Source organism: Mauremys reevesii, linkage group 4 (genome assembly GCF_016161935.1).
Source record: "Mauremys reevesii isolate NIE-2019 linkage group 4, ASM1616193v1, whole genome shotgun sequence".
Lineage (NCBI taxonomy): Eukaryota > Metazoa > Chordata > Testudines > Geoemydidae > Mauremys > Mauremys reevesii.
The window spans coordinates 38,181,989-38,202,439 of record NC_052626.1 but is presented as its reverse complement, the minus strand read 5'-3'; the positions used below and the strand labels follow the sequence as shown (position 1 = coordinate 38,202,439).

At 54.0% G+C, this 20,451-nt stretch overlaps 1 protein-coding gene across 9 annotated transcripts in view; it reads right to left on the bottom strand.

The window, feature by feature from the left end:
• The window catches only part of CEP128 (centrosomal protein 128), a 432,173-nt gene that overhangs the window by 23,566 nt on the left and 388,156 nt on the right, over positions 1–20,451 (bottom strand). For 8 of the 9 annotated variants that reach the window (XR_005597581.1, XM_039534734.1, XM_039534740.1 and 5 more), the window contains one exon: positions 10,655–10,768. Coding sequence is in view for 7 of the 9 variants with exons in the window: in XM_039534734.1 (XP_039390668.1) it covers positions 10,655–10,768 (114 nt within the window). In the remaining 2 variants the exon portion in view is untranslated. Of the gene's footprint in view, positions 1–10,654; positions 10,769–20,451 lie in introns of those variants that run through there. The other variant, XR_005597582.1, reaches the window with a different exon arrangement.

Here is a 20,451-nt window from a genome sequence, read left to right as displayed (position 1 = left end):
TCCGGCCCCCGGCACCGCCGGTGCGGGCTCTTAAGTCAGCGGGTAAGCCGGCTATGATGCGGTCTCCTTCCCCTGACGGCCGGGATAAACGGTGCTCCAGGTCTCGGGCTCCATCCCGCTCCCGAAGACGGTCACCATTGCGCCGCTCCAGGTCCCGGCACCGCTCACCATCATGGTACCGATCGCCTTCTCGACGCCGGTCGCAGTCCCGGTACTGCTCAACATCGCGGTACCACCGCAGAAGGTCCGATTCCCAGCACCATTCCCGGCACCGTGACTCTTGGTAGTATTCCACCGTGACTCCCGGAGCCGCTCCCGGCACCGCCGGTCGAGATCCCGGTTGAGCTCCGGCACCGCGGCAGTCGGTGGTCTCGTTCCCCATCTCGGTACCGCGACAACCGGCACTGATCCTCGGCACCGTCCGGGGACAGATTGCCGGTTTCGACGGCGCAGTCCGTTAGCGCCTCCGCACCTCCGTGGCCATCTCGTCAATCATCGGTCGCTTCGCGGGCAGGCAGCTGTGGCCATCTTCAGACTGCCCCGCAGGGACAAGTCCACGATGCGCAGCAGTGGGGTTTTTGGGTCCCCTGGGCCCAATACGAATCTCAAGGGCTCCCTTGCCCCCCGCGGACCCCAGCCTCCGAACGGAGGGTGCCGGAGGCCACAGTCAGCAGGCCGCCCCCATCACCTCCAGGTGAGGCCCAGTTACCGCCCGATCCCGCAGAACATCCTCGATCCGAGACGGCTGCCCACCCCATAGAGGAACCACCGGTGGAGGCGGTGGTCCAAGGTCAGTCCTCGTCATCTTCACCAGACGAGGCGGTGGCGGGGGCTTCTACGGCAGACCCTCCACCTATTGACTTGCGGGCCCACCAGGACCTTCTTCGCCGTGTGGCGAAGGCTATCGACCTCCCTGTAGCGGAGGTCACGGAGGACGAAGACCCGGTGACAAATGTAATTGGAGCTGAGGCTCCAGTGCGGGTGGCCTTGCCATTCATCCACACCACTCAGAAGAACGCCACTACCATCTGGCAGTCACCGGCATCCGTTCCTCCCACCGCCCGCGGAGTCGAAAGGAAGTACTCCGTCCCCCCCACGGGGTACGAGTACTTATACACCCATCCTGCACCAGACTCGCTCGTGGTCCAGTCGGTCAACGACAGGGAGAGGCATGGTCAGCCAGCTCCAGCGCCGAAATCCAGAGAGGCGAGGCGCATGGACCTGTTGGGCCGAAAGGTCTATTCGGCAGGCGGTCTCCAGCTCCGGATCGCCAACCAGATGGCCCTCCTCGCCAGATACACCTTTGACATCATGGTGTCCCTGGCGAAATTCGCAGAGCTGATCCTGACAGCCTCGCGCCAGGAGTTCACGGCCCTCCTGGAAGAGGGCAAGAAGTCCTCCAGGTCCTCCATCCAGGCCGCTCTGGACTCCGCGGACTCGGGCGCTAGAACCCTGGCCTCAGGAGTAACCATGAGGCGCATCTCCTGGTTGCAGTCCTCCACATTGCCACCAGAGGTGCAGTACACTTTGCAGGACCTGCCCTTCGACACTCAGGGTCTGTTTTCTGAAAAGACGGATTCCAGAATTCAGACCCTGAAGGACGGTCGAATAGCCATTCGCACTCTGGGTATGCACACACCGGCTACCCAGCGAAGGTCATTCTGGCAACAACCCTACCGGCCATTTAATCAGCCTAGGGCGCGACCCTATAATAGCCGGCATCCCGGCCTGAATCGCCGTAGACCGTCGGGCAACAGGCGCAACCAGAGCCAGGCGCCTTCCAAGGCCCCTCAAGGGCCCAAACAGGCCTTTTGATGGGACGCCCAAGGACGGCCCATCAGTCTCTGTACCGGATCCTTCCCGTTTATTTTACAACCGCCTTTCCCACTTTCTTCCGGCGTGGTCCCAACTAACAACGGACAGCTGGGTGCTTCGTACAATCCAGTCGGGCTACCGCCTTCAATTTGTTTCGTCCCCTCCTTCCCACCCACCTTCCCCGTCCCTCTTCAGGGACCCCTCTCACGAGCAATTCCTCTTACAAGAGGTCCAGACTCTGTTGAGCGTGGGAGCCATAGAGGAGGTGCCTCACGACATGCGGGGCAGGGGATTCTATTCCCGATATTTTCTCATCCCCAAGGCGAAAGGAGGTCTACGTCCTATACTGGACCTCCGGGAGCTCAACAGGTACTTGCTCAAGCTCAAGTTTCGCATGGTCACCCTGGGGACCATCATTCCCTCCCTGGATCCGGGAGACTGGTTTGCCGCCCTCGACATGAAGGACGCCTACTTCCTTGTCGCAATTTACCCTCCCCATCGGCGCTACCTGCGTTTCGTGGTCAACAGTGCGCACTACCAGTTTGCGGTGCTACCCTTCGGCCTGTCCACCGCGCCGAGGGTGTTCACCAAATGCATGGCAGTAGTTGCTGCAGCCCTCCGCCGTCGTCAGATTCATGTGTACCCGTATCTCGACGACTGGCTGGTTCGCGGGACATCCCGACGGCTGGTAAAGGACCAGATGTCAGAGATACTATCCCTGTTTCGGTCCCTCGGCCTTCTCATCAATGCCGAGAAGTCCACTCTAGCTCTGTCGCAGCAGGTGGAGTTCATCGGAGCGGTCCTCGACTCCACTTTGGCCAGGGCCTGCCTCCCTCGCTCTCGGCACCAGATGATGGTCTCCATCATCCAGGACCTTCTCAACTTTCCCACGACAACGGTTCGGTCCTGCCTGCGCCTCCTGGGGCACATGGCATCCTGTACGTTCGTCACCGCGTACACGAGGCTCCGCCTTCGCCCTTTTCAATCTTGGTTGGCGTCGGTATACCACCCGCACCGCGACTCGATAGACATGGTGATCACCGTCACAAAGCCGACACTCGCTTCCCTCAGATGGTGGCTGAACCCAGAGGTAGTGTGTGCAGGAGTCCCGTTCCATCCTCCTCGCCCATCCGTCACCCTGACCACGGATGCCTCGGCGTTGGGATGGGGGGCTCACCTCGGCGATCTTCACACCCAGGGTCTCTGGTCGCCCCAAGAGCTCGCTCTCCACATCAACGTCCGGGAGCTGCAAGCGATTCGCCTGGCGTGTCACACCTTCCGCGCCCGTCTGCAAGGCCGCTGCGTGGCAGTCTTCACGGACAACACGACGGCAATGTTCTACGTGAACAAGCAGGGCGGAGCCCGCTCCTCCCTCCTCTGCACGGAAGCGATGCTCCTGTGGGACTTTTGTGTGACCCACTCCATTCACCTGGAAGCGTCATTTCTTCCAGGAGTGCAGAACACGCTGGCCGACCATCTCAGCAGGTCGTTCCTCTCCCACGAGTGGTCCCTCCGTCCAGATGTGGTGCACACAATTTTCCGGAGGTGGGGGTTTCCCCAGATAGACCTGTTTGCCTCCAAGGGGAACAGGAAGTGCCATCTGTTTTGTTCATACTAGGGTCGCTCTCCAGGCTCCCTGTCAGACGCGTTCCTCTGCTCCTGGACGGATCACCTCCCCTCCCTCTTCCTCCTCTCCCACACACAGTGCTGAGTTGAATTGAAGGGGGAGGACAGGGCCCACGTCATACTCGTCGCTCCGGCCTGGCCGAGGCAGCACTGGTACACCCTGCTGCTCGAGCTCTCCGTTCGGGATCCCATTCCCCTTCCGTTATGGCCGGACCTCATCACGCAGGACTTCGGCAGACTCCGCCACCCGGACCTACAGTCCCTCCATCTTACAGCTTGGTACCTGCGTGGCTGACCCACGCAGAGAGGGGCTGTTCGGTGGCAGTACAGCAAGTCCTGCTGGAGAGCAGAAAGCCTTCCACTCGCTCCACCTGCCTCGCGAAATGGAAGCGTTTCGCGCTCTGGTGTGATCAACGGGGCCTCAATCCATTCGTAGTCCCTATCCCTACCATCCTGGACTACCTCTTGTACCTTAAGGAGCAAGGTCTTGCGGTCTCCTCCTTGAAGGTGCACCTGGCAGCCGTGTCTGCCTTTCGTCCATCCATGGCAGGTCGGTCCATCTTCTCCAACCCGATGGTTTCCCGCTTCCTTAAAGGCCTGGACTGCTTGTACCCGCAGGTGCGGCGTCCTACCCAGACCTGGGACTTGAATCTCGTTCTGGCCAGGCTTATGGGACCGCCCTTCGAGCCCCTGGCCACGTGCTCTCTACTCTATCTCTCCTGGAAGGCAGCCTTCCTCGTCGCAATTACATCAGCGAGACGAGTTTCTGAGCTCCGTGCCCTCACGGTTAATCCACCATACACCGTCTCCCACGGAGACAAGGTGCAGCTTCGACCACACCCGGCCTTCCTCCCTAAGGTGGTGTCGGCCTTTCACCTTAATCAGGAGATCTTCCTCCCGGTCTTCTTCCCGAAGCCGCAAGCCTCACCTCGTGAGCAACAGGTTCACACCCTCGACATCTGCAGGGACCTCGCTTTTTACATCCAGCGGACGAAGCCCTTCCGGCGTTCGCCACAGCTGTTTGTAGCGGTTGCCGACCGCATGAAAGGCGAGCCGGTCTCCTCGCAGCAGATTTCCTCCTGGGTGACGGCATGCATCCGGACATGCTACGAGCTTGCTCGCGTGCCACCATGCCGTCTCACCGCTCACTCGACAAGGGCGCAAGCCTCGTCGGCCACCTTCCTGGCCCATGTCCCCATCCAGGACATCTGTAGAGCAGCCACCTGGTTTTCTGTCCACACCTTCGCTTCCCACTACGCGTTGGTGCAGCAATCAAGAGACGACGCAGCCTTCGGCTCCGCAGTATTGCACTCTGCCACGTCTCGCTCCGACCCGACCGCCTAGGTAAGGCTTGGGAATCACCTAACTGGAATGCATAGGAGCAATCACTCGAAGAAGAAAAGACGGTTACTCACCGTAGTAACTGTTGTTCTTCGAGATGTGTTGCTCCTATCCATTCCAGACCCGCCCTCCTTCCCCACTGTCTGAGTAGCCGGCAAGAAGGAACTGAGGAGCGGACGGGCTGGCTGAGGTATATATCCAGCGCCATAGCGGCGCCACTCCAGGGGGCGCCCAGCCGGCCCGCCGGAGTTGCTAGGGTAAAAATGTTCCGAAGAGCCGTGCACGCACGGCGCGCACACCTAACTGGAATGGATAGGAGCAACACATCTCGAAGAACAACAGTTACTACGGTGAGTAACCGTCTTTTCCATCTATCGCCCCCCCCACAGTTAGGGAATCCCAGTGCAGCAAAGCCATCCACTATGGCCTGCACGTTTCCCAGAGTCACAACCTTTCGTAGCAGCAGCTTAGTGATTGCTTTGGCTACTTGCATCACAGCAGCCCCCACAGTAGATTTTCCAACTCCAAATTGATTCCCGACTGACCGATAGCTGTCTGGCGTTGCAATCTTCCACCGGGCTATCACCACTCGCTTCTCTACTGTGAGGGCTGCTCTCATCTTGGTATTATGGCGTTTCAGGGCAGGGGCAAGCAAGTCACAAAGTTCCATGAAAGTGCCCTTACGCATGCGAAAGTTTCGCAGCCACTGGGAATCGTCCCACACCTGCAACACAATGCGGTCCCACCAGTCAGTGCTTGTTTCCCGGGCCCAAAATCGGCGTTCAATGGATAGAATCTGCCCCATTACCATCAGGATCTCCAAAGCGCAGGGGCCCGCGGTTTGAGAGAATTCTGTGTCTACGTCTTCATCACTGTCATCGCCGCGCTGCCGTATCCGCCGTAGTCCTGGTTCACCATATACTGCACGAGAGTGCGTGAGGTGTTTAAAACATCCACGATTGCAGTATTGAGCTGAGCAGGGTCCATGCTTGCTGTGCTATGGCGTCTGCACAGTTCACCAAGCAAAAAAGGCGCGAAACGGTTGTCTGCTGCTTTCAGGGAGGGAGGGGTGAGGCTGTACCCAGAACCACCCGCGACAATGATTTTTGCCCCATCAGGCACTGGGATCTCAACCCGGAAATTCCAACAGGCGGGGGAGGCTGCGTGAACTATGGGATAGCTACGGGATAGCTACCCACAGTGCAACGCTCCAGAAATCGACGCTAGCCTCGGACCGTGGACGCACACCACCGATTTAATGTGTTTAGTGTGGCTGCGCGCAATAGATTTTATACAATCTGTTTTGCTAAACCGGTTTATGTAAATTCGGAATAATCCCGTAGTGTAGACGTACCCTGAGATTAATGTCAGAAAGCAAGCTGAAAGAAGCACGTTCGGTGAGGAAGGGCTTAAAGGTCATACAGGAGGAGGGAGGCTGACTCAGGCAAGAAGCTGTATGTAAAAAGGTTGATATGAGGCCACTGCACACCACAGAAGCTCTTTATAAAAACTCCCTTTTAACATACACTTCCTTATCACTTACCAAATACTTGGCTACTTTATTACAGTGAGTGAACTGCACTGTATATAAAGTGTGAATTGAAACAGTTAGCAAGCAGGAACTTTGATCTCTCTAGATCTCGCTCTCTTCCATAAGGCTGAGTGATAGAATAGCTAATGATAAATTGTAACAATAACAAAGAAGCAAAACAATAGTGGATTTGAGGCAGATAAGACAATTCAGTGCAGGGTAAGAAATGCAAGCAATAAAGAGGGATTTCTTGAACTAAGCCAGGCTGATCACTGAAATCAGATTAGCACCCTTCTGTTACCTGCTTTTGAACATTCCGTTCTATTTGCAACAGCTGTGACAGCAAAGAAGACTGTATATTGTGCAAAAACAAATTAGGCCTGACTAAAGGGAAGCCATGAAATGTTTCCTGTTGTCTAAAGAAAGAGGAAATTATTATTTTGGAATAAGTCAAGTATTGGGTTCTTAATATAAATTCAGATCAAGCCAGCACAGTGAGCTCGATCAGCTTAGTGCAATATTGCATTACACTCTCAGCTGATGCAGCCCTTGCTGCCAGCCAGCATTTCAACAGGTTTCCAAATCTGGTAATTGCTCATGGTAACTGCTGTGGAGGGACATGAGAAGTGGGGGAAGTTGAAGGTTAACTCCAGCACTTGAATTGAAATGGATGCTGCCTTGCACACTTCCTGTTAGTCCTTCCCTATAGAAGTATAGCTTGGACATGTCAGAGAAGTCATGGGCTTTTTACTATAGCAACACCATCAGCTGGAAGTCAATGCCCAGAACACCTCTCTTATTTCTCTGCTAGAGGAAATAGATCAATAATTCCATGCTTATGAGCTCAGAATCAATAGACATTACATACTACCCCAAAACAAAACAAAGCCCCCCAAATACAACTAAATCATTGAACATAGCTTGGAGTCTTCATAGAATATCAGGGTTGGAAGAGACCTTAGGAACTCATCTAGTCCAACCCCTTGCTCAAAGCAGGACCAACACCAACTAAATCATCCCAGCCAGGGCTTTGTCAAGCTGGGCCTTAAAAACCTCTAAGCATGGAGATTCCACCGCCTCCCTATCCCATTGCAGTGCTTCACCACCCTCCTGACGTAGTTTTTCCCAATATCCAACCTAGACCTTCCCCACTGCAACTTGAGATCACTGCTCCTTGTTCTGTCATCTGCCACCACTGAGAACAGCCTAGCTCCATCCTCTTTGGAACCCCCCTTCAGGTAGTTGAAGGTTGCTATCAAATCCCGCCTCTCTCTTCTCTTTTACAGACTAAATAAGCTCAGTTGCCTCAGCCTCTCCTCGGAAGTCATGTGCCCCAGCCCCCTAATCATTTTCGTTGCCCTCCGATGGACTCTCTCCAAATTGTCCACATCCTTTCTGTAGTGGGCGGCCCAAAACTGGATGCAATACTACAGATGTGGCCTCACCAGTGCCAAATAGAGGGGAACAATCACTTTCCTCAATCTGCTGGCAACTCTCCTACTAATGCAGCCCAATATGCCGTTAGCCTTTGTGGCAAAAAGGGCACACTGTTGACTCATATCCAGCTTCTCGTCCACTGTAATCCCCAGGTCCTTTTCTGCAGAACTGCTGCTTAGCCAGTCGGTCCCCAGCCTGTAGCAGTGCATGGGATTCTTCTGTCCTAAGTGCAGGACTCTGCACTTGCCCTTGTTGAACCTCATCAGATTTCTTTTAGCCCAATCTCCCAATTTGTCTAGGTCACTCTGGACCCTATCCCTACCCTCCAGCAAATTTGCTGAGGGTGCAGTCCATCCCATCATCCAGATCATTAGTGAAGACGTTGAACAAAACCAGCCGCAGGACCAACCCCTGGGGCACTCCGCTTGATACTGGCTGCCAATTAGACATCGAACCGTTGATCGCTACCTGTTGAGTCCGACGATCTAGCCAGCTTTGCATCCACCTTATAGTCCATTATAGTCCATTCATCCAATCCATACTTTTTTAACTTGCTGGCAAGAATACTGTGGGAGACCATATCAAAAGCTTTGCTAAAGCCAAGATATATCATGTCCACCACTTTCTCCCTATCCACCGAGCCTGTTATCTCATCATAGAATGAAATCAGCTTGGTCAGGGATGACTTGCCCTTGGTGAATCCATGTTGACTGTTTCTGATCACCTTCCTCTCCTCCAACTGCTTCAAAATGGATTCCTTGAGGACCTGCTGCATCATTTTTCTGGGGACTAAGGTGAGGATGACTGGTCTGTAGTCCCCCAAAATCTCCTTCTTCACTTTTTTTAAAGATTGTCACTATAATTGCCCTTTTCCAATCATCTGGGACCTCCCTCAATCACCACAAGTTTTCAAAGGTAATGGCCAATGGCTCTGCAATCACATCAGCCAACTCCCTTAGCACCCTCGGATGCATTGCACCCGGCTCCAGGGACTTATGCATGTCCAACTTTACTAAATAGTCCTTAAACTGTTCTTTCACCACTGAGGGCTGCTCACCTTCTCCCCATACTGTGCTACCCAGTGCAGCAGTCTGGGAGCTGACCTTGTCTGTGAAGACTGAAGCAAAAAAAAATTGAGTACTTAATCTTTTTCCACATCATCTGTCACTACGTTGCCTCCCCCATTCAGTAAGGGTCACACACTTTCCCAGACCACCTTCTTGTTGCTAACTTACCTGTTGAAACCCTTCTTGTTACCTTTCACATCCCTTGCTAGCTGCAACTCTAACTGTGCTTTGGCCTTTGCGATTATACCCCTGCATGCTCGAGCAATGTTTTTATACTCCTCCCTAGTCATCTGTCCAATTCCACTTTTTGTAAGCCTCCTTTTTGTGTTTAAGCTCACCAAAGATTTCTCTGTTAACCCAAGCTGGTCACCTGCTATATTTACTATTCTTTCTACACATCGGGATGGTTTGTTCCTGCGCCCTTAAAAAGGCTTCTTTGAAATACAGTCAGCTATCCTGGACTCCTTTCCCCCTCATATTAGCCTCCCAGGGGATCCTACCCATCAGTCCCCTGAGGGAGTCCAAGTCTGCTTTTCTGAAGTCCAGGGTTCGTATTCTGCTGCTCTCCTTTCTTCCTTTTGTCAGGATCCTGAACTCGACCATCTCACGGTCACTGCTGCCCAGGTTGCCACCCACGTCTACTTCCCCGACCAATTCTTCCCTGTTTGTGTGCAGCAGGTCAAGAGAAGCATGGGCAACTTGACTAGAGTTTGACCACTGGCCTGCAAAATAGTTGAAAGAAAGCGAGTTTCACTTTGTCTCTGTTGTTTTGTGAGAATATTGGTAAGGACCTTTTGCTTTATTTTGGTCTTTGCCATCATCTGTTGCCTTTTCTGTGTGTGATAAGTTGTATCTCTCTGATGGCCTGCTGGGTTAATGGCGGGGTGCCCCTCTCTGGTCTTGGATATCCTTCTTTGGAGGGCAGCATGACTGTAGTCTGGGTTATGTACTTGGGCTACATAACTCTGAGGGAGTCTGCTCTTCTGGTTGGGGCTAAAATAGTCCAAAAGAAAAAGGCAAAGATGTCCATGGCTCACAAATGGTCCAGGTCCTTGCAGCCTCATGCAGGGTAAAGGCCAATAGTCCTTGGGAGGAAGATCTGGGCTCCTTATCCCTTGCATGTCCAAACAACCCCAGCTGAATCCCAGGGCTTCACAAAGAAAAGTAAGGAAAAGCTGGTCCCTCTTTTTCATCAGAGAGCTCAGTGTGGCTGGTGCTCTCAAGCATTTTTCTCAGTAGACAGCCTGTTTCCTGGGACCAGGGAGCTCTGTGCTCTAGTGCAGTTTTTTTACCAGCTGCTACCCAGCATGAGCCTGGATCCCCCCCTCTTTTAAGGACCCATCCTTAAAAGATTCATGAGCTCTTTAACTCCTTCTTGACTGGCGCAGGAAGCTGCCCTGCCGCCCTGTGCCCCAAGAAATCCTCAATTTCCAGTTAAAGGAAACTGCTATTAATAGTGTAACCAATGAGAAGTGACATGATGAATGAGCACTTTGCTAGAAGTAGATAAGGTTGGTAGCTGAGAGAGGGGATCAGGGTACTTTTCACTTGGGGAATTGGGGAAAATTAGGTCTGTAAATATACCTTTTAAGTTAGAGGACCAGAAGGAAAGCAAATAGAAAAAGTGCAGTGGGGTGTTTCTAGGGAATAAATGCTGACAGAGCTGGGGCCCATTTGGCTGCACACTTGGCAGGCAAGGCCTGATAAGCGAAGCAGAAACATTGCTCATATAGGATTTTAGTCAATGCCTGCAACTTGAGCTAATCTCCATAAAATGCACATCTGCTAGTGACTGAATGCAAGGGGGAACAACAGAAGAGAAAGGAGACAGACATACTTTGAAGTTTCTGATTCTGCGCTTTGAATCCTCCAGCTGCTGCTGTAGAGAGCCCACAATTTCCTTGTATTTAGTGTATCTCTCTTCAATTATCTCCCTCTGACGATGAGATTCCTGGAAACACATAAAAAGGTCTAACTGTTTTTATAAGGGGAGAGAGTAGTTAAAAAAAGAAACCTAGTCTGATCGTGTAAATAAGAGTATCACTAATAGACATTCAAAACAGTAAAGGCTAGAAATATAGGACCCCTATTGCCTTGCTGGTGATGAAGGTGTAAGAGGCTCTCTCCAGAACCCTGATGTTAAGATGAAAACAATAAAATTTAAAAATAAAAGGCTTCCCCCTCCTTGCAAATTAATATTGATTAATCAATGATTCTTTACAACTTCCCCCCAAAACTAAATCATATCATGGAATTCAGCAAATTTCTTTCATGGGGGAAAAACAAAATTAGTAAGGGTATTTAGATACAGCTGCCTTTGTGTAGCTCATAAAGAATTTTTTTTATAAATTACGGTACTGATCGCATACGACTCCAGTTAAGATCCATCATATTTTTGCAGCTAGGAAGGAGCTCTGTTGGAGATGTTGAGGGGAAAAGTGAACATACTTGCACATGTGGTGGTTATGTCCAGGAATTAGACAGTTTGGAGAGGAAATTATTGAAGAGATTCACTTCATGACAAAATGGCAGCTTCCTAGAGATCCGCAGATCTGCTTACTTAATGCTCCAGTAAAGACCTACATTTTAAATGGAACAACAAATAAATTTATTTTTTATTGTTAGACTTTGTATTGCACATTATTGGAAAAATGTGACTTCTCCCTCTAGGGAATTGTGGTATAGTAAAATTTGGAGTGTCCTTATAATGGAAAAACTTCCACAGCAAGTATGTACACAAGAGAAGGTTATTTAGAAATGTGGTCACCCTTTCTGGAGCATTCAGAGGAGGAGGGCTCCCCAGCCAGCAAGTCATAATCTTTAGTCAGATTCCTTGAATATTACCCTGATCCCGAATAAGTAAAGTACAATGTGGTATGTTACTGTTTTATTGTTCATTTTTGTATTAAGGTAAAGTTACAAGAAAGATGTTCTGAAGGTACTATCTTACAATGCCTTGGAAATGAAAAAAAAAATGCAACACAGACACGTGATAAAGTAGCCAATGCACCACCTAAAAGAGTCAGTGTAGTGGGGTGCAACAGAGGCTGTGAACCATAATTACACAGAAAAGTGCCTCCTTTTGCCCAACCCCACTCTACCACTGACATATGGGGGACAACTAACATTAGTCTTGGAAGGAGAAAAACAGTGTTGAAGCTGTGATGGGTTGGATCACAGAAACCCCCCTGAGAGCTGCCAACTGATGTGCCAAGACTACCTCTGCTCCTGTCTTCCCTGCCAGCTCAGGACTCCAGCACCCTGTCTTGCTGAGCCAGACACTTCCGTCTGCTCCAACAAAGACCCAGGGTCTGAATTACTTGCCCCAAAGCTGCAGGTTTACCTGAAAACAGCTCACAAAAGTGTGCTTGTCTTTAGCACTCAGATGCCCAACTCCCCATGGGGCCTAAACCCAAATAAATCCGTTTTACCCTGTATAAAGCTTATACAGGGTAAACTCATAAATTGTTCTCCCTCTATAACACTGATAGAGAGATATGCACAGTTGTTTGCTCCCCCAGGTATTAATACATACTCTGAATTAATTAATAAGTAAAAAGTGATTTTATTAAATACGGAATGTAGGATTTAAGTGGTTCCAAGTAGTAACAGACAGAACAAAGTAAGTCACCAAGCAAAATAAAATAAAACGCGCAAATCTATGTCTAATCAAACTGAATACAGATAATCTCACCCTCAGAGATGCTTCAGTAAGTTTTTTCTCACACTGGACACCTTCCAGGCCTGGGCACAATTCTTTCCCCTGGTACAGCTCTTGTTCCAGCTCAGGTGGTAGCTTTTTACCATATTTTTATAAAACCATGTAGACTGTACAACGCCACAGAAGCGCTTAACTTGTTCATCCTACAGCAAAGTGAAATTTGCTGGAAGCAGGGCCAGTGCAAGCCATTAGGTGACCTAGGCGGTCACCTAGGGCGCTAGCATTTGGGGGGTGGCATTTCGGGTCCTTCGGCGGCGACTGCGGCGGCCGGATCTTCGGCCGCCCCAGTCGTCAGCATTTAGGCGGAGGGACCTGGGACGGGGGGCACGGGGAGGGCCACCTGTAGCAAGTAAGGGGGGGCGCAGCATGCAGAGGAACCGCTCCCCGCCCCAGCTCACCTCTGCTCCACCTCCTTCCCTGAGCACGCTGCCCCGCTCTGCTTCTCTCCCTCCCAGGCTTGCGGCGCCAAACAGCTGATTGGCGCCGCAAGCCTGGGAGGTGGGAGAAGTGGAGCGGCGACGGCGTGCTCGGGGAGGAGGCGGAGCAGAGGTGAGCTGGGGCGGGGAGCTGCCGCACGGCTCCCCGGGCCGGGGGGAGCTGCCGTCGGCGAGGGGGGTGCCTCAAGGCGGGGGTGGGGAGCTGCTGTGGGAGGGACGGGGGGGCGCCTTAGGGTGGACGGCTGCCACAGGGCTCAGGGGTCGGGGGGCGCAAGGTGGAAGTTTTGCCTAGGGCGTGAAACATCCTTGCACCCACCCTAGCTGGAAGTGTGCTGTAATATTCTAGGACTCTGCTGTACTTAGCAGGATCTAGAAGAGTTATTCTTCCCGATAGTATGGAAGAATCATTTTCAAATGTATCATTTCAAACTGCAATACTAACAGAACCTCAAATCAGACCCTACCTTCACAGCAAAGGGATTAAATTCTAGCTCTCTATAATACTGCAGTCAGGTAGTTATTGTGGCTTAATGTAGGAAAACATTCAACAAAAGCACAATTTTCAAGCATTTAAATGACAGCCACCACCGACATGGCATACCAATTAGGAAACAAGACAGAACTCACATTTAATAAATATAATTTTGTCTTCCTATATAAAATAATCAAAAACTTCCAGCATAAGAGACCAAATGCAGCCAAATTCAAATTTGAAATTTGTACTTCAAATTGTACCAAGTGGCAAGTTTTCAAACAGTGTTATACAGATATACAGTATTAGAGATAGGCCTGGAACTAAAAGTCTGGATATGAACTGAACCTTGAGTTGCAGATCTAAATTATGTATCTGCAATCCATAGCAGATTGACTTGAAGGAAGAATACCATATACAGACCCACCACCACCATTTACTACGGTACTTTGGTGTTCTTTGGTGGTCTCCATAAAAATACAAATCAGGACTGACACTGCTTAGCTTGTAGGATCTGATAAAGTTGTAGTACAGCAGAAATATCCCTTTGAGAGCACTTCTCTGTCTTGGAAAATGCACTTAGTAAATATGTGAGGCTTTTTCTTAAAAATCTGGTATTTGTAACTATTCTTTCTTGACGTGTTGGCTCAGGGAAATAAGGGTGGATATTTATGGTCAGAAAAATGGCTACACAAAAATGCATGACCTTACTCAACCAAAGTTCTCATTGAATTAAAGTCCATCTATTATGATTAGGGCTCCTGTCTGTCATGGAGGTCACAGAAGTCATGGATTCTGTGACTTTCCGCGACCTCTGTGACTTCTGCAGCAGCCAGTGTGGCTGACCCCAGGGCCAGCTGCTCAGGTGGCCTCGGGGACAGCCCAATGGCTGCTTCTGGAGTGGCTCTGCAGCCAGCCACTTGGGCGCCCTGCAGCCAGTCACACCAGCCACTGCTGTAGCAGCCCCAGGGCCAGATGTACCCGGCACTGTTTGGGCAGCCCCGAGCAGCAGCCAGTGCGGCTGACCTTGGGGATTGCCTGAACAGCGGTCCTGGGCGGCTGGTGCAGCTGCTGCTTGGCAGCCCCTGGCAGTGGTCCTGGGGTGGCTGGAGCAGCGCTGGGTGGGTGGCCCAGGAGGCAGCTACAGCAGCCACTGCTTGGTGGCCCCGGGCCCCCCCACAGGGTTTCCCCCCAAGCAGTGCCACTTTCCCCCACCCCGCTAAGATTTAAGTCATAGGTATAAGTCATGGATAGGTCACAGGACGTGAATTTTTGTTTATTACCCATGACCTGTCCATTTACTTTTACTAAAAATACCCATTACTAAATCGTAGCCTTAATTATGATATTATAACTATTTATTATTTGCATGACTATACAGCCTCATCAAAGCTGGTGGCCTTATTGTGCTAGGTGCTCTATAAATCCATAGTAAGAGACAGCCTCAGTTCCAAATATCTTAAAATCTAAACAGACAAGGCAGACAAAGGGAAGGAGAAATTAAGTAGTGCTGTCCTCATTTTACCAATGGGGAACTGAAGCACATAGAGATTCAACGACTTGCCCACAATTACACAAGATGTCTGTGACAGAGTGTGATGGGTCTGGTACCTCAGCACCCCCGGGTGGCAGGGGCGAGCTGGGGCCTAGCGCCGCGCCACTCCCTTGTTCTTCGGTCTGCCCCTGGTAACCGGCGTGTTACGGCCTACTGGCCAGAGTTCACGTAAACACCCCCTCTCGGAGCGGGGTAGCACGGCCTAGCGGCCGGAGTCCAGCAACCCCCCCCCTTCGGAGCGGGGTAGCACGGCCGAGCGGCCAAAGTCCCTAGACACCCCTTCGGAGCGGGGTAGCACGGCCTAGTGGCCGGAGTCCAACAACCCCCCTCTCCGGAGCAGGATAGCACGGCCTAGCGGCCAAAGTCCACAGACACCCCTTCAGAGCGGGGTAGCATGGCCTAGCGGCCAAAGTCCATAGACACCCCTTCGGAGCGGGGTAGCACGGCCTAGCGGCCAAAGTCCATAGACACCCCTTCGGAGCAGGGTAGCACGGCCTAGCGGCTAAGGTCCATAGACACCCCCCTCTGGAGCAGGATTCAAGGGGTAGGGTAGGGGGACTCGGGCCCGCCCTCTCCGCCGAGCCCCGACTCAGGGCCCTGATTGTGGCAAGCTCTTCTTGCTCCCCCCCGGCTCGGCGGGGATCCGCCCGCAACATGCCGAGCGGTGCTGCAGCTTTAAGGCTGTCAGTCTCGACAGTCTCCTGGGTCACTTCCTGCCCTGTCTAGCCGGACGTCGGCGTTGTGGGAGCGGTTCCCCCGTAGGTCCCTCCCGGCAGGCGTCCCCCTCCGTCCCCGGGGTCTCTGGTATGGCCTCTGCTCGGCTGACGCCCCGGTCCAGGCGCGCTGGCTCTCCTTCGGCAGGAGCTGACAGTCTGCGTCCTTCTCCCCCGGTGGTCAGCCCCGACTGAGCAGACCTGCAGGCTTTTATACTGGTCTGCCAGTTGGAGCACGCCCAGCAGAGCTTCCTGGGCGTGGCTTCCTCTGCTAGCAAAGAAGGGTTAACCCCCGCTGTTCCAGTGCGCGGCTGTCCCGCCCCGTCACACACCCTCCCCCTTAAGACAGCCGTCGGGGCCGGCTGACCCTTGACTCCCTCCTCCCCCTCCTCCTCCCCGATTCGGGAGAAGAAGTCCGCGTTCCCATGAGCCTTGCCTGGACGATGTGACACACGGAAGGCGTAGGGTTGGAGGGATAGGTACCACCGCATGATCCGGTTATTCGTCTCCTTCATACTATTGATCCATCGGAGGGGTGCGTGGTCAGTCACTAAGGAGAAGGGGTTCCCCAATAGATAGTACCTTAGTGCTTCGACCGCCCACTTCACTGCCAAGGCCTCGTGTTCTATGGTGGAGTACCGGGTTTCGCGGGGGAACAGCTTGCGGCTAAGGTACAAGACCGGATGTTCTTCTTCCCCTACCTCCTGTGACAGTACGGCCCCCAGTCCCACCTCAGAGGCATCCGTCTGTAGGATAAAGGTATTTGAAAAGTCCGGTTGGACTAGTACCGGTTCCCGTGTTAATTGTTCGCTCAGGGCGTGAAAGGCTTTTTCGCAGCCTTCCGTCCAGCGTACCTTCTGGGGTTGCGAACTGCGTGTCAACTCTGTCAGGGGGGCAGCAAGTGTGGCGAAGTTAGGCACAAACCGCCGATAGTACCCGGCCAGCCCCAAGAACTGCCGGACTTGCCTCTTGGTCGTGGGTGTAGGGTACGTCCTTAGAGCTTCTACCTTGTCTACGAGGGGGCGGATCTTCCCCCGGCCAACCGTGTAGCCCAGGTAAGTCACCTCCCTCTGGCCCAGGTGACATTTCGCCGGGTTCGCGGTGAGGCCGGCTTCGCCCAATGCCCGCAGAACTTCGGTCAGGTGTTGCAGATGTTCCTCCCAAGTGATACTGTAGATGACAATGTCATCGATGTACGCCGCGGCGTATTCGTTGTGGGCGCTCAGCACCTGGTTCATGAGTCGCTGGAAGGTAGCCGCGGCCCCGTGCAATCCGAACGGCATCATAGTAAATTGGTAGAGTCCGAACGGCGTTGGAAATGCTGTCTTTTCTCGTGAGGCCGGTGTCAACGGGATCTGCCAATATCCCTTCGTCAAGTCCAGGGTGCAGATGAACTCGGCTTTTCCCAGCCGCTCCAGCAGCTCGTCCACCCGGGGCATGGGATAGGCGTCAAAACGTGAAATTGCGTTTACCTTGCGGAAGTCAATGCAAAACCTAACCGTCCTGTCTGGCTTGGGGACCAACACTATGGGGCTCCGCCATTCACTCCGCGATTCTTCAACCACCCCTAAGGCTAGCATCAGCCTGAGCTCCTCCCTCACTGTCTCCCACATCTTCCTGGGGAGCGGGCGGTGTGTGTCCCGCACTTTGTGCCCTGGAAGGGTAGCAATGTGGTGGTTTGCTAACGTGGTTCGTCCGGGTCGCGCCGACAAAACCACGGGGAACGCCGCCACCAGTCGTCCTACCTGGTCCTGCTGGGCTGGGGTAAGCTCGTGGCCTATGTCCGCTGTCCCGGCTGCCTTGGGTTCTCCCGCCAGCGGCCCCAACTCCGGTTCTGGCGGGTATGGGGCTATCATCAGGCCTTCTCGGTCCCTCCAGGCCTTAAGGAGGTTCACGTGGTAGACCTGGGTATCACTCCTTCGCCCGGACAACCGTACCTCATAGTCGACCGGCCCAATCCGCCTGACCACTTCAAAGGGGCCCTGCCACTTGGCCAGCAGCTTGGACTCTGAGGAAGGGAGCAGCAAGAGGACCCTATCCCCTGGCCCGAAAGTTCGCACCTTGGCCCCCTTGTTATAATGAGCCTCCTGGGTCCGCTGGGCTCTAATCAGATTTTCTTGGGCCAAGGTCCCCAGCTCCCGAAGGCGTTCCCGCAGGTGGATGATATACTGCACTGACCCTCGAACGCGGGTCTCCTGCTCTTCCCAGGTTTCCCTTAGGAGATCGAGGATACCCCTAGGCTTCCTCCCGTAAAGGAGCTCAAACGGGGAGAACCCGGTGGAAGCCTGGGGTACTTCTCGCACCGCGAAGAGGAGTGCGGGGAGTAGTTTATCCCAGTGCCGTGGGTCGTCCTCTACAAACTTCCTCAGCATGGCCTTCAAAGTGCCGTTGAATCGCTCGACCAAGCCATCCGTCTGGGGGTGGTAGACCGAGGTCTTTAGCGCCCGGATGTTCAGCAGCCTGCACAGCTCCGCCATCAATCTAGAGGTCACATTCGTTCCTTGGTCAGTTAGTATTTCCCTCGGGATACCCACCCGAGCGAAGATCTGCAATAGCTCGCTAGCAATGACCGGTGCTGTGGTGGACCTCAGTGGCACCGCTTCGGGATAGCGCGTGGCATAATCGACCACCACCATAATATACTTATGGCCTGTGCCGCTCTTCTCTAGGGGTCCCACGAGGTCCAGGCCTATCCGGTCAAAAGGCATCCCCACCACCGGCAAGGGTACGAGGGGGGCCCTTGGTGCACCTTTTGGACCGGCTCTCTGGCATTCGGGGCAGGAGGCGCAATAATCTCGTACCTCCGCATGGATGCCCGGCCAAAAAAACCTCTGGGCCACCCTTTGTAACGTCTTCTCCCTCCCTAGGTGTCCGGCCCATGGCACCGAATGTGCCAGATGAAGCAAATCCCGTCGGAACCGCCGCGGGACCAACAGCTGGCGTAGTTCTTCCTTTGTCTGTGGTTCTGGTACCACCCGGTAGAGTAAGTCCCGATGGATCTCAAATCGGGGCCCTTGTGGCTGGCGGTGGGGCGGGTCTTCCTCCCCTGGTGGGCTAGTCGCCTGTTCCCATGCCCGGCTGAGAGTGGTATCCCCTCGTTGCTCCTCGAGGAAGTCGGTGTCCACCTCTAGCCAGCCCTGGCCCTCGCTTGCCGGCGCTTCGGTCGGGACTTGGCTCCTTACCCCTCTCCCGGGGCCCCCCGAGGGCCCCTCTAGGGGGTCCTCGGCCGTTGGCTGGCCTAATAGTCCCGGTCGTCTAGCCCGTTCCCCAGTTCTCCTCCCGGGCGGCGTAGCCCCTTCCCTTAAGAGGTTTGTGAAGCCTGGCCAGTCACGCCCTAAGACCACGGGGTAAGCCAACTTAGGGGCCACCCCCACTAGACACCGCGCCCGGTGCTGGGCCGCCTCTAGCTGTACCCAGACAGTGGGGTAAGGCTTCACATCCCCATGGATGCACTGTAGCCGGATGGGGGCCCCGGCGGGGCCAGTGGTCTTAATCAGCCCCTCCCGAATAACCGTCTGGCTACACCCGGAGTCAACTAAGGCCCAGGCAAACGTCCCATCCACCTTTACCGGCAGAACTATTTTCCCCGGCTCCCAGGCCCGGGCCCGGTGACCCGCCATCCACACCAGCCCATAATTGCAATCCATGTATGGGCAATCCCTCCTGAAGTGCCCTACCTGACCGCACTCGTAGCAGCGGTCCCGTCTCCCTTCTTCGATAGGGTTGTGGCGGGGGCTGCCCTGCCTCGCTGGTGCCTCTTCCTGTCGTCTCGGGATATCTCCTCGGGGTGTCGCCCGAGGGCCCTGGGTTACTGGTATTCCGAGGGGCTGGACATGCCGGCGAGGATCTCCCCCGTCCCCCTTACGTGCCCCCCGGGCCTGCCCTGGGCTCCGTTCACCGGGCTCTCCCCCCTTGGGGTTGGCCTTCAATTCCCCCTCTGCGGCCTGGTAGTCCTCCATTAGGGAAGTCGCACCCGCGAGGGTTCTGGGGCGGTGGCGCTGCACCCATTCCTTCCCTCCCGGCAGCAGGGCTTGCAGGAACTGCTCTAAGGCTACCATCTCCGCCACTTGAACGCCCGTCTGCCCTTCCGGCTCCAACCACCTCCAACAGAGGTCCCGGATTCGCTGGGCCACGGCCCGTGGCCTGGCCCCTAGCGTATATCGTTCCCGGCGGAGTCGCTGGCGGTAAGTCTCAGGGCTGATGCCGACTTCGTCCAAGATGGCGGCCTTGACCTTCGTGTAGTAAAGTGCATCTTGGGGGTCCAGGTTACGGTACGCCGCTTGAGCTGGGCCCGTCAGGTAGGGTACCAGTATCGTGGCCCAATGGGTGAGGGGCCACTGTACGGCGGTCGCGACTCGTTCAAAGGTCACGAGGAAGGCCTCGGGGTCGTCCCCCGGCCCCATCTTAGCTAGGCGTACGGATAATCCTCCGAGACCCTCGCCGGGGTTGCCCCTGATGGCCCCTAGAGGCGTACTCGGTGCCGATCCGATTAGTGTCGCCATCTGTTGAACCAGCCGCTCCTGGTTCGCCTGCTGCTGGGTTGTCAGCTCCCGGATCAGCTGCTGCTGCTGTTCCTGTCGCTGTGCGGCTTGTGTCTGCTGCTGGGCTGCCAGCTGCTGGAGCAGCTAAGTTTGCTGCTGCTGCTGTTGCGCCAGCTGCTGCTGTTGATTTTCCAGCAGCCACTTCAAAAGTTTCTCGGGGTCCATTTGGGTGTCTGGGACCTTATCTCAGGCCCG